At 47.5% G+C, this 13436-nt stretch overlaps 1 protein-coding gene across 1 annotated transcript in view; it reads right to left on the minus strand.

The window, feature by feature from the left end:
* LOC135815908 (homeodomain-interacting protein kinase 2-like) overlaps positions 1-5433 on the minus strand; it is a 5827-nt gene extending 394 nt beyond the window's left edge. Inside the window, exon 1 of the mRNA XM_065329259.1 lies at positions 1-5433. This exon is cut by the window's left edge and continues 394 nt beyond it. Coding sequence (XP_065185331.1) covers positions 961-4284 — 3324 coding nt within the window. The 5' untranslated portion in view covers positions 4285-5433 and the 3' untranslated portion in view covers positions 1-960.
* Between the last annotated feature and the right edge of the window lie 8003 nt (positions 5434-13436).

A 13436-nucleotide genomic window follows, 5' to 3' on the forward strand; every position in this document is an offset into this window, starting at 1 on the left:
CAGATACTTGGACAGGAGGGGGGGGGGGGGGGTACAGGGAAAGATGAATAAAGAATGACATAATAAGTAGGTAAGCATATGCGAGTAACCTGGGGCTGTAACACATGGGCAGATAAACCCAATGGCTGGTAATAGAAGCAGCAAGACTTCACACCGAGTAATATAAGATGGGCAAGATGAGAGTGCAAAGGCATATATACCGATGCAAGACGTAGACTGTACCTGCAGTCAAACGTTACAATTAAGGCAACACCGAGAGCAAGCAAAACAAAACAGATTTGCTGCACTATTTCAACGACTTTATCACAAAACACGCATACGCATTAAGTGACAAAGCTGATAAAGGGTGAATGTAAATAAATCAATGGGTCAAGTAAAGAGTTCCACGGGCCAGGAATAAACGATGATTTCGGGGAAATATCTAACCGCCTCAACCCAAGGAGTTCTCACTCAACATAGCGGACGGTCTAGAGTCGTGCTGAACATCGCAGATACCCACAAGAGTACTGGCGTGAGTGTCTTTGACAATGCTAGCCAGGTTAGCAATGATTAGTGTCCGGCCATCTAGAAAGCGAGCGCGGAGCTTTTTTTGTCGCCAGATAAGCGTCCTCATAAAGCAGCAGGGTTGCAGCTGAGACAACAATCACTCATTGCGCGAAGCTCCCCGCGAAGGATCAATGTCATGTGATTGGATAGCGGTGTGGATGCAGTGCCGGTGTTTCAGCCGTCAATAGCACTACATCGGAGTGAGCGCACGGTGCATTGCTACCACAGATGCAGCTGATCTCAATAGTGTAGCTACTCACTGGTACAATCACTGGAGATACTGCGCACACAAGTGCACAGGCAGGGCAGGGCATTGCGCGAGAGAAGTGGAATGAGATGCCAGCAGGCATCATCATCATATGTGCGAGAGCGTGAGAAGCGGAACAGCAAGATGCTAGTAGAAAGCAGGCATGATCATGTGCGCATTGCCTGGTAGGGATCCAGTCTAACCACTGTACGTGCTGCCCCCAGGGCTTGTTGCTGATGAGCGGTTGATGAATACATGGGTCCAACACTCGACAGGGTAGGCGACTGATAAGCCACAGCTGATGGCGGTCCGGTTAACAACACTTCATTCGGAGCGACGGGATTGGATGGGAACACAAACATCGGCTGCGGGGGTCCAGCAATGGCCGGGGCACTGAGTGGTGTGTGAAGGGTTCCGCTTAGAGAAGCCGCCGCAACGGGAACGCCGGTGATCAGTGGCGTGATGAACGGCGAGGCCAAGTTCTGATGCTGTTGCTGATGCTGAACAGGACCTATTGAGTCGGGAGACGGCACAGACTGTAGATTGGACATCGACAGGGAGCTACCGGTGTAGGACTGCGTTCTTTGGTGATGGACAGGAAGACCTGCATCGAGTCCATGCCTAGCACCGTCACTGCCCATCATTGTTGGCTGGAACTGCTGCCGAAATGTTCTGTCCAGCACTTGATCTAATGTAGAGGAACTGGATGAGTAGACACCGGTTGATGCAGCCGAATGCTGGTGCTGATGACACGTGACAAAAGAAGACGCAGACGACGGCTCATAATTACACGTGTCCAGCACCTCTGATGACATCACCTGCTGGATGGGGTGCGAGTGCAGGCCACCAGGCGGCGTGTTGCCCAGAGACAGAAAGCGCGAGCGAGAACCCGCCACACGGACTTTCTCCGAACTGCCACGCGGCTGCTTGACCAGACGACTGCTGCCAGTGCCGCTGCTGAAGCTCTTTGACAGGTTGCGGTGCAACAGGACAGATGATGGATCCATGGCGTAAACATCAGAGGCTTGAGAAGATTCAATGCAGCTGTACTGGGGACTGAAATACTTGGCAGATCTGTTTGAGTATGCAACCTCATGACCATGCCGACTGCTGGGAGCTCCAAGTGGTAGGTCTTGCCAGTCGCTGGGACTGGCACCACGCGAGTGATCAGGCGCAGATGAACCAGAGCTGCGCGCAGATGATCCATACACCATCTCCGAAGGAAAGTGGTACATGGATGACTGCTCTTCATACGGCGGTGGCTGGGCTCGAGTTGCAATCATGTTGTGAGCGCCAGCATGGCTTAAATTAGACATGGAGTTCGCCAGCGACACAACTGTCGAGTCACCAGCCATGGGAACATTGGACACCACCGAACTGATATGGCCAACGTAGGCAGTGTTGGGAATGCTCGATGCCACTGGCCAGGCCGGCCGCGACACGCTCGTCCACTCAGTCATGGTGGGATCAGCATGCGTCGTGACCGGACAGTCCTGCACGGTAGTAGCGGCAGCGCCCGCAGGCAGTAGAGCTGGCCCACCAGGTAATGTTATCAGAGCCGCCGGCATAGATTCATTGCCCACATTGCTCGTGTCAACGTAGCCAGGTAAGGTAGGAAGCAGCACTTGAGGCGGTGCGTCTACACAGTACGGCACCCGTAGTGGCATGGGTACGATGGGCGCATGCACGTTCTCACGACACGTATGCGTCGGCGTGTTGAGGAACACCTGGCCACCGTTCAAGCGTTGAAAGACTAAGTTACGCGCCTGCGTCATCGGATCCATAGCAGTAGTTGGCAGGGCTACCGGAGAGTGAGTTATGGTCAACTGAGTCTGTGGTGACTGCATGGGCGTGAGAACAGTAGCCACGCTGGTTGACTGCACCTGCACAGTATGCTGCTGTTGCTGTTGTTGCTGCTGGTGGTGGTGATGGTGATGGTGATGTGTACGATTGTTGTGCACAGGACAAAAGCGATGAGTGGCGGTGGGCTTGTCACAGACCGCCATGGGTTCCAAGGCCATCTGAACAGCACGCTGGTGAGCATGGCTTGCGTTGCTAAGTGCTGCCAGATGAGAGCCAGTCAGGAACGGCTGATTGAGAACGTTGGCAGGCTCAACACGCGCCATCGGATCGATGGTTAGCATGTGCCGGAGCAGGCGCACAAATTCTTCCTTGTCGGCTATCTCCACATCCTGCTCGGCAGCATCAAGGCCCTGCGGAAGAGAAATGCCAGTCATGTCAGCTAGGCTGTGGAGAATGTACTTCCGTGCCTCCTTTGGCTCGTCACCATTGCCATGACTTGGGTTCAGCATCCAGCCGGAGAAATTCTGTCGGAAAAATTTCCGCCTCTTGGCCGACTCCTCAATCATACACGGAGGCACCATTCCCACAGTTTCGACTATGTACTTCATCTGCATGTACTCCGAAGCTCCTGGAAACAGTGGCCAGCCAAGAAAGAGCTCCGCAATAACACACCCTAACGACCAGACATCAATGGACTCGGCAAACGGCAGACTTAGGATCACCTCGGGCGCACGGTAATACCGGCTTTGCAAGTATGTGGAGCTGACCGCCTTGGACGAATGCAGGGCACTGCCAAAATCGATGACTTTGATGCGGTATGGCAATCGGTCCTGGTCAACAAGCATGATATTCTCAGGCTTAAGATCAGCGTGAATGATGCACAGATCTTTTAGCTTGCACAGTGCAGTGGCGACCTGTTGAAGAATGGGTCGTATCGCCTGCAACCGCATCGGTTGGAAGTTGCTCTGCTTCAGGAAGTCATACAGGTTGAGTTGCAGCATTTCAAACACAACGCAGGAGTGGCCACGGTGTGAGAACCACTCACTAGATAGCACAAAGTTGTACCTGTCGGCACAGAACACATTCAGAGCCCGTAGAATGCTGACTTCCACTTGGCCCTGACGTACATACGACGGGTGGTTTTTGAGGATCTTCACGGCAACATAGTCTTGCGTCGTTTTGTCAACGCATTTCACAACTTGACCGAACGTGCCACGACCCAGGAACTCCACCACATAGTAACGGTCATTCAACATTTCATGTTGAACTAGGTTATAGTCACCATACTTGGCATCAGTACTGCTCTGTCCATCACTACTACTAGCACCAGTGCTACATACGCCATTCTCCACATCCACAATGTCGTTTCCTGAGTCCACCTCGCCGTTCACCAGTAAGTGGTTTACAGCAGTGTTCAAATGCTGCTCTCCTGCCACTCGTCGTGCTGACACGATTTCAGCCTGATGCATTGTCGTGGCATACCGACTCTCCTGGGGCAAGTCGGACACCACTGACCCAACTGCAAACGCAGGAACCGTCCTCTGCATGCCGCAGAAGCCAGCCTGCTCCGTGAAAGTGGAATTTTGAGAATCCAAAATCAGGTCCTTCACCCTTGGCTCGGCAAAGGTCAAAGAGGACCGAGAAGTCTCATACGACAAATAGTCACACAGCGTTATAAGCTGCGGCATTGTTCAGAGAGCATTTTTCGGAGGCCGTGAGAAGAGCTACAGTGGAAACGTGGCTCTCCTGGTCAGCATCTCCTCTGAATCATGGTAGTGTCGTATCACCACAGCGAGGATAAATGGGTGATGCAGATAGCAGTAGCATAGATATAAATTTCCTTGCAATGTTCAATATTGAATCATTAGCTTCACCAAGACAATTATTATTTCACTGTTCAGGGACAACGAAGTGAATTCTACAGAAGAAGCTGCTCTGCAATTGGAACGAGAGTTGCCTCACAATTATCATTGAGGACACGAACAGAATGATCCATGCACAAGAAACAGTAGGTATAAAATAGTTCTGCGAATTAAAAGCGGGGCTCCAGTTGTTGTCGCGAACCCACAACAGTCAACACGGTACGGATGGACCACGATTTCGTCAGTCACGAATGTGGATTCGTCACAGTACGAGTACGACTGACCGAACTCCTCAGTTTTTGCAGCATGACCATGTGGCACTGCGAGATCCCGGCACGATTTTCCCGCGGGACAAAGTGCGCATGCGTTAGCCCGCACCCGGTCGCGCGAGCGCTGGTAGCTCGCTATGTGGCCTAGCGGAGTTGAGAGGTGTTGTGCCCTCGCTAGCTTGCTCTGCGTCGGCGCGGCTGCGTGACCGTGCTTGGCTTGGACATCAGTTGTCTCGAGTCAGTCGGGCGATTGTCAACGCCGACAGAGCTGATTACGGTAGAGTGGAGTTCGCTTTTCAGGCTTCAGCTCCAGGATACCAATGAATCGATAGTCGCTGACCGTGGCCTCTCACACTTTGTGCCGGCGTGAGTGCGTTCTTCGCAAGCAAATCCGCTTCGTGTGTTCTAGTGACCGGCTGGTGGGGTCGCTGTGACTCATCCCTATCGATGGCATGCCGCGCCAGCGCAAAGTGCTGCTTGCTGTAGACTTTCCACGAGTTTGTGCAGACGGTAGACCCGCTGTACATCTTTGGTGTCAGCCAACGCTGCACAGTGTTGCGTTGCTGGGGTCATCAACGCAATGAACGGTGCGGAGCTAAAATTTGATAGTTTCTTTGCTTTCAGCCTAATTCAGGGAGTGACTACTGCTGTAAGCAAACCGACTACTACGTCAGTTGTATGAACAATGCGCTTGGCTTGAACTCTTGTCTTGAGAGCTTCGTTGACATGCTGCAACAATAATAATGTTGATACCGAACAGTTTCGCCGGCTACGGGCTAAAGCTAGCTGCATGGTATGTCTGGGGAAATGTCATGCATGTGAGGGTGATGTGCTGGCTAGGCTAGGTCACAGTATAGTAGGTGTAAAGTGCAATGCCGTGTCTAATGATTATGACTGTGTTGTCCTTATCATTAATTATGGGCATGGCTATTGCACTGTATTCCTGTTGGTCGTATAAGGTATAGCTAGAGGCGATATCCATGCCCATGGCTGGTATGGCGTCGAGGATCAGTTTGTCGCTGTGGAGGGTGGTCCTGCTGTTTGATGCATGCTTTTTCAACTACAATGTCAATGACTATGTTACTATGTAGTATTTCTTCACTGAGCGATCATGGATTATTTGCGTATCCGAATGGCCATGTACATGTAACGTTAGTTGTGAAACCGTTGACGCGTTGTGGGTTTCTTCAAGCCACGGAGTGAGGTTACGTAACGGGGCTGTTGCTGTGCGTGATCTGTGTACAACACTGTCTACGTGTGTCGTTGTTAATTGTAGCAGTATGCACGATTCTTGCACCAAGTCAAGTGGCAAGCCCTGGCTGTGCCAGTGGCAGTGGTGTTGACTCTCTCATTGTCTCGCGTGCTGTCTCTGGTTAGTTGCAGTTGGACAGATGTGGTGGCAGGGTTGTCTGTATGTCGACTGTGGCTTGTCGCCTATGTAGTCATTGAGTGTGGTGTGTGGCCACCAGGCGTCCCGGGCTTCGAACAGAACCACGCTCGGCCGGCACTGATATCACTTGACTTGGCTATCGGCTCTGACGTAGCAATGGAAATAGTGACCAGTGGTGCCCAGGCCAAGAGTCGACCCCACTAACCATGCTATTTAACCGGGCTTTTGTTTCTAATGGCAATATCCAATTACTAGGAACCTGCTGCTGCTCTAGAAAGTGCTGGGAGATTTACCCATTTATTCGTTTAACGTCATACTGTTCAGACCAATCTTGATCTTTTTTTCGTCCCTCTTGCTATCTCATCATGCCTCCGCTAATGGAGGGCGAAACGAGGATGACCCTCCACTCGTACTCTTCGTTATTGTTGTAGTCGGGACGCAGTTCAGCGGTCACGTCATTGTTGTAATGTTATTGTTGACTATCCTGTTAGTAGTGTTAGTGCTGTTAGCTGGATTTTTGTCACGAAAGTAATTGCAGTCTAATGGATTGTTGTCAGGTTGCCAAATGACTAAGAGTAAGACTAAGAGTGCTAAAGATCTACTCGTAGTACTAGTACTCCTGACCATACTACACTTCAGCAAAGCATTGGAAGAACTAAAACTCGTATTAGTTGAGGGAGTGGAAAAGGGAGAGGTCTGAAGGAACTGTCACCAGCAGGACTCGAACCAGCTAGGGACGTTCGCTTGAGACCAGCGATGCTCTAACCACTGAGCTATGGAAGTCTTGTCAATTATTTGTTTGGAGATACATGTAACACGATGTGACGGTATGTGCCCGGACAGCTGGACAGGTGCATTACACTTTTTTTACAGTGTACTTAGCGTTCTGCAAGACGAGGACAGTAATGTGCTGGTCACCGATCCACTTCAACCGCATACCCTCTCTCTAGACGTCTCCCGTGAAAAGGGAACGCATTAGTTGTTGAATCCTAGAAATCCTTTCATCTTTCATCATTGCTGCTCAATGAAATCCGATCCCATGCACCATGTGCGCGGGCCAAGTAAGTATAAAGTGTGTGCCCTGCGCATGCGCCTGTGGTAGTGCTCACAGCGCCGCCTAGCTGGCCTGGTGCTGACTGGTTGATCGGATTTCACTGAGCAGCGTACGAGACTCTAGCACTCCCAAAATAATGCAGTTCTACAAGAATAGCGAAATGGTCCGTAGTGTAAAGCCAGCGGGGGCCATATACCATTATACATGTACATGTACATGAAGTAGAAAGACTGAAAGTACAAAAACTTGAAAAAGGCTGAAGGGAAGAAGAGTGGCAACCGACTACAGTGAAGAAAGTTGAAGTAGAAACATTGTAATTGTTGTAACGCTGCGTTTCAGGCACGTGACAATGGTTATGTACATGGCATTGAAGTTTTTTTTTTTTGTTACCTGCAAAATTAATCATGTTGAAAGACAAAAAGTACATTGGCGCTGGGTAGGCGCTATCCACAATGCCAGCTAATAAGTAATAGCTGATGAAGTAACGTAATAACACGTTAGTAAGGCTTCGTTTTGAAGTGTAGCAGCACTGCAGCAGTATGCCGAGTCCATGCAGAATGGCGTGGGTGAGAGGAGAGAGAAAGCAGCAAGGCAACCAACATCATTCTAATAATTATGAAATATGTCACAATAACATAAAGGCAATCCTCAGACAAAGAACTCAGTAAATGTCCGAGGTCGTGAGGATTGCATTCAGTTCTGTAGCATCTCTCTGACATCACTACCTAGAAGCTAGACTAGCACCAGCAGGCATTATTGAAACATAACCAGCTACATCTTAGGAGGTTTCGCTTGTGCCAGGCCACCACCATTTTAATACTAGTCTATATTAGCCGTACTAGTAGTACTACTACTACTACTACTAGTACTAGTCTAGACATAACGCATTAATACGGCTATCCAAACAAAATGTAGGAGGTGTGAGAGGACGTCTGACTCTAATGAGTAATGTACAGTCATGACTCATACACAACCTGCCTTGCCTACATTTAGTGTAGGCTAGGCTAGGGGTACTCGGGTTCAGGCTGGGTTGTGCCCGGTCCGGGTGGATGCCGCCAAATCACGGTAGATTATTATTTTCCCACAGATCCAGCACTGGCAACGGTTCCTACACAGATACTGCAATTGTTGTAGAAGACTGCAGCTGCATCTCTGCAAACAGTCACTTCACCTATATTGTATACATAATAATGGGGACGCGGCTTGCCGGCTGTGTGTGTACGTGCGTTCGAGGTTTACCTCTCAAAATGTGCACCGACAACTATTTCCTTCGGTCTCTTTGCAGCTGACAACCGTGCTCGCGCTCTTGAATGGAATGTCGCAGCCGCTGTGCATTGAGATGGCGTCTGTGCTCCGTGTGGATGTTTGAGACCGCCGGGCTCCCTTGGGTGTCTTCTTCCTCCGCTCCCATCCTTGTCACTTGGTCAAGTTGGTGCCACTCAAGCAAAGTTAGTTGGTTTGTTCATACTGTACGCCTTTACGTGTCTACAATGTACATGTACATGACGATGATACATTGTAGCTGTGGACAGTGAGTCTGACAAACAGTAACTTAGTTCACCTTTTTATGACAATGCTGATCAATGGCTTAACTTATAAGAAGAAAGGAGGACCAAAGACTTGAAAGAGCTACATGTACAAGTTACGCTATACTATCTGCTAATACCACCAGTTACTTTACAATCAGCTCATGCGATAACATAATTGCACGACACTGACCAACAGTCGACAGTGGCTCTCCACCCCAGTCTAATGGCATAACTAATTATTCAGCATCAACGTTCATGTTCGACCAGCCCTACAATGCATGCCCTGGACGGTGGATCTCCACCACTCATCAGAGAATTATGTACATGTACAACTGCTGTTGTTGTTGTTGTTGTTGTTTGTTGTTGTTGTTGTTGTTGTTGTTGTTGTTGTTGTTGTTGTTGTTGTTGTTGTTGTTGTTGTTGTTGTTGTTGTTGTTGTTGTTGTTGTTGTTGTTGTTGTTGTTGTTGTTGTTGTTGTTGTTGTTGTTGTTACATGTACATGTAGATAAAACAACAACATAACATGTACCTTCTTACATGCGTACGACTACATGATTACATGTATGCGGAGAAAATATTATGCAAGAAATGGAATGGAATGATTGTTGACTAGCACATGTGGATGTTATGATGATAAAGTTAGTGTATACGAGAATTATCTCAAGCAGTCACGGTTACACACACAAAGCAAACCTTGTGATGTGCATGTAGTACATGTAGAAGACATTGAAATGGGTGAAACTGGTAACAGCTGGTGCAGTGCTGGGGTCACTACAGTAATGGCAACGAACTAAAATAAATCAAAAACAAACAAACAATCGGTTACCATGGCATGGGTGGCCTTACCTTGCCCTTGGAACAGACTACTGTCAGTACGAGGTGATTCGTAATTTACTGACTCAGTATAGTACTACTAGTACTACTCTGTTCCAACTCCAAGGCAAAAGTGACTGTACATGTACATGTATGTGACTCAGTAGAGATGAGTCCAAAGACTAGAGCAAGCTGTACTTCCCATGCCAAGAGCTAGCGGTGGACACACACGCCAGCAACTAACTATTCTACTTCCCCATGTCTCACCCCCAAGACGAAGTGAATACTAGTAAGACTAGAAGTGAATACTAGTAAGACTAGTGACGTAGTGTTATGTATAGTAAGACTAGTGACGTAGTGTTATGTAGGAACAAGAGTAGTCAGACTCATAGTGGCTGAAGATAAAATAAAAATTAAAATAATGAATAAACAAGCAGACTACACTAACGGCACATCTTCCCTGAAAGGCTGATGGATACGTACACGCCCATGACGGCGTACGGAACATACCGTAACATAGAAAGTAATAGTTAGAAACGGTATGCACGGAAGCGCCGCAATGAATGACATTATGCTAGATCAGCACTCGTACTTGTCTGAGCCCACATGTCACCTAACCGTATGTGGTGGAGTGCGAGTGGGCTAGTCTACGTCTGCGAGTCTGTGACAAGAGGGAGTGGCTACGGAATGCAAATCGCCGAGCTCACACGCCTAGCGCCTGCACACCACTGAGCTCTGCAAAATACTGCCAAGTAACCAGTTACTTGTACTACTAGTAAAAAAAGTAAAATGATTAGACTGGGGTGGAGAGCCAAGGATGAATTTATCAAGAAGAAAAGAGGACCAAAGAGCTACAACTCACATGTAGTTACGCTATAATAATATCCACTAACTCCACCAGTTACTTACCAGTTCTTATGTTATTTCTATACAATGTAACTACTAAGAACCTTCCAAGTTAGTTGGAAGGCTGTTGGACTGCGCATCCAAGATGTACTAGAGCTGATTGCCACTTAGCGTCTTAGGTGTAGGTGTAGAACGTCACGTTCACGTCAGTAGTACAGTACCGTTGGTCAGCGTCGTGCAATGACATTATGTTATCGCGACGCATGAGCTGACTGTAAAGATTATGTTATCGCGACGCATGAGCTGACTGTAAAGAACTGCTGGTGTTAGTGTGTATTATAGCACAACTATTGAACTAACTACTTGTATAATTGTAGTTCCTTGGTCCTTTTTCTTTCTTATAAACTATTCAAAATACTGATTGAATTATTTTTACTTGAACCTCATCCTGGTAGATCAGTGTCAGACACCAGTCTGAACTCTGAAAACGTGCGGAGATGACTCATGATCACAATGGTTTACATACATGTACATGTAGGCTCCTCACTCTCACATACACATTATGTACATGTACATGTACAATCATGGTATTATATAACCCAATACTAGTTCAAAACTAGTAATAATTATTAGATAAACCTTGTTATAGTTCACCCCCCAGCCAACCGCGGAAGGTTGTAGTAAGTTCACTGATTCCGAACACAGTGAGTGTCCTCCACCTTGTTTCATGCAGTGTCAATCTAACAATATGTACAATCATGTACATGTACACAATGTAAATCGCTGTTGCTATCATGTTTTGGGCTAGCCTCTGAAGATGGGCCTTGCCCGAATATTCGAATGATTATCTCAGGCTTTAGAGGAAACAGCGCAAGGAAGAGCTAAAATAACAACAAAACTGGATGTCACATACAGTACATGTACACATAGAACGGAATGGGGGAAAGGTGCAAGTGTGAGGAAACCAAACATTAGCAAGCTTCTTTGTTGTTATTTTTAAATAGCTCTTCTTCCTTGCGCTGTTTCGACTATCTCTTTTTATTATTCTATTTAGTGATTGGTGTAGCCCAGAGACCGTTTGGAGAGTCGTGAACGTGTATTACTATTAGCGTTATAATTAGCGCCGGTTGTGCTGTAGATGTACAGGCGACTTTGCGAATAACGACCCTCGATCCTGCATGTGTCCTTATTTGTGAGCTGTCAGTATTCGGAAGGTTGAAAAAAACTTGAAAAAATGCTGTCAAATGTTGTTATACCCGAGGTCGTTCTTGCGTATCGGTAGAACTACTGTTACTATAGATAAACCTTGTATTGTTGAAAACATGTTGTTGGTTGACAGCATATTGCAAGGCGGAGGACAGCTGACGAGCTGAGAGAGGGACGGACGCCATGGGCAGACGTTGGAAAAATAAAGAAAAGAGTAAGGCTAAAGAAAAGAAAAGAAGACTTTTTTGGTTTAGGTGTTATTAAATTTTATCACTATTCATCCTTTATAATAGTCTGTGTCGCAGTTTGTTAAATAGTACAACGATGCTTCCTGATGAGCGTTGTGCGAAAGCTAGTTCGATGCATTTTTATATTTTTCATCGTTCCTATTATTGTTCTTCACATTACATTTCCATCATAGTTATTTCTTTGTCCATCACCACTTTCTCTAGAATTTGATCGTGACATCTCAATAAAACCTTCGTGAAATGACGCTTCAGCTGGTTCTGTTTATTGCCATCCTAAAAGAAGAACAAGTCAGAACAAACGCTACACGGTTTATACTAGTAAGGACTGAGTATCAAGAAGAAGACATCCAGGAGCGAATAGAGAATACACGGCTGACATTGCAATGGCAGGAGGACTCAAACAAAGTCTCAAAGACCGAGGCTCTGCCAACCGTGGATGGTTGTAGTAAGGTCACTGATTCCGAACACGATGGTCTCCGCCTTGTAACATGCTGTCAACCAACAACAATTACAATCATGTACAATCATTGTGGATGGGCAACGTGTGACCTACTTCAGTACTTGACCTCAGAAGTAAGATCTGGCTAACCAATCATCGAAGTAACAGGTTAGTTCGTGCACTTCCTCGATTCAGCAGAAGTCTGACGTTTTAAACGTGTTCACTGTTCCTTCTGTGCGATTACAATGCTCGCACCCACCTCTTTGTAATCTAAAACAAAAGTAAAGTAAAGTTTGCACATCTGCCTTACCACCGGCTTACAATTATTGTGTTGAGAAACACAACCTTAACCAGCTCTTTGTCAGCACACAATGAAGATGCCACACAGTACATGTACTACCCCTTTGTCAGCGACTCAGTAGGATCTCGGAGGCGTAACTGGAACTACGGTAATACTGATAAAGGAATAGTGGCCACTCACTAACGTCTTTAGCTGTTTCGTCTGACTCAAAGAGCTGGCAGCTTGGCTTCGTTCTTTGACTTTGGTCTTGAGATTAGACTGAAACTCTTAGCAGGCCGCGCGCACGACTTTGTTTTCGCTGTCAGCGGTATTGGCAATGGAGCGGTGTCTTTACAGTACAAGCTTGTGACGACAGCACTTGGGGCCTAGGTGTCGCTTCACGGCCGCGTTTTCAACTTGTATCATCAACTGCAAAGCGAATGGAATGAGTCTTCCGACTGGATTGGCACTTCGCGAGGGAAGTGAGCAAGTAATAAGTATTTCCGCATTGGCTGCGGGCTGCTGGCCGGAGGAGAGATCAGTGTGCTTGAATGGCTGTGAGGAGGCAAGCGGCGTAACATTGTCAGAACAGTCTCCTCCACGCCGTGCCTGCTTGGCGCGCTGTCAGAGCGAGACGTTCAGGTTGCTTGAAGGTGGCCATCCACATTCCCAACCAAAAGTACGCTACGCTGATTTCACTAAGTGGTTTCTGGTTAGGAGCTAGTCCGCCCCGGTCTAGCACATTCTTGCCCGATTCACGTCTTTCACGCACACATCTGCGTATATCGTTGTGTCCATGCCTTATGAACTTTCTCAACCAACCCATGGATCATCCACACACCGCCGCCGCCAGGGCCAATACAAGGGCGAGGGCTCAAGTAGAGTTCACATCCCCATGAACCAT

The sequence above is a fragment of the Sycon ciliatum genome, chromosome 4, assembly GCF_964019385.1.
Source record: "Sycon ciliatum chromosome 4, ocSycCili1.1, whole genome shotgun sequence".
In the NCBI taxonomy this organism is placed as follows: Eukaryota; Metazoa; Porifera; class Calcarea; order Leucosolenida; family Sycettidae; genus Sycon; species Sycon ciliatum.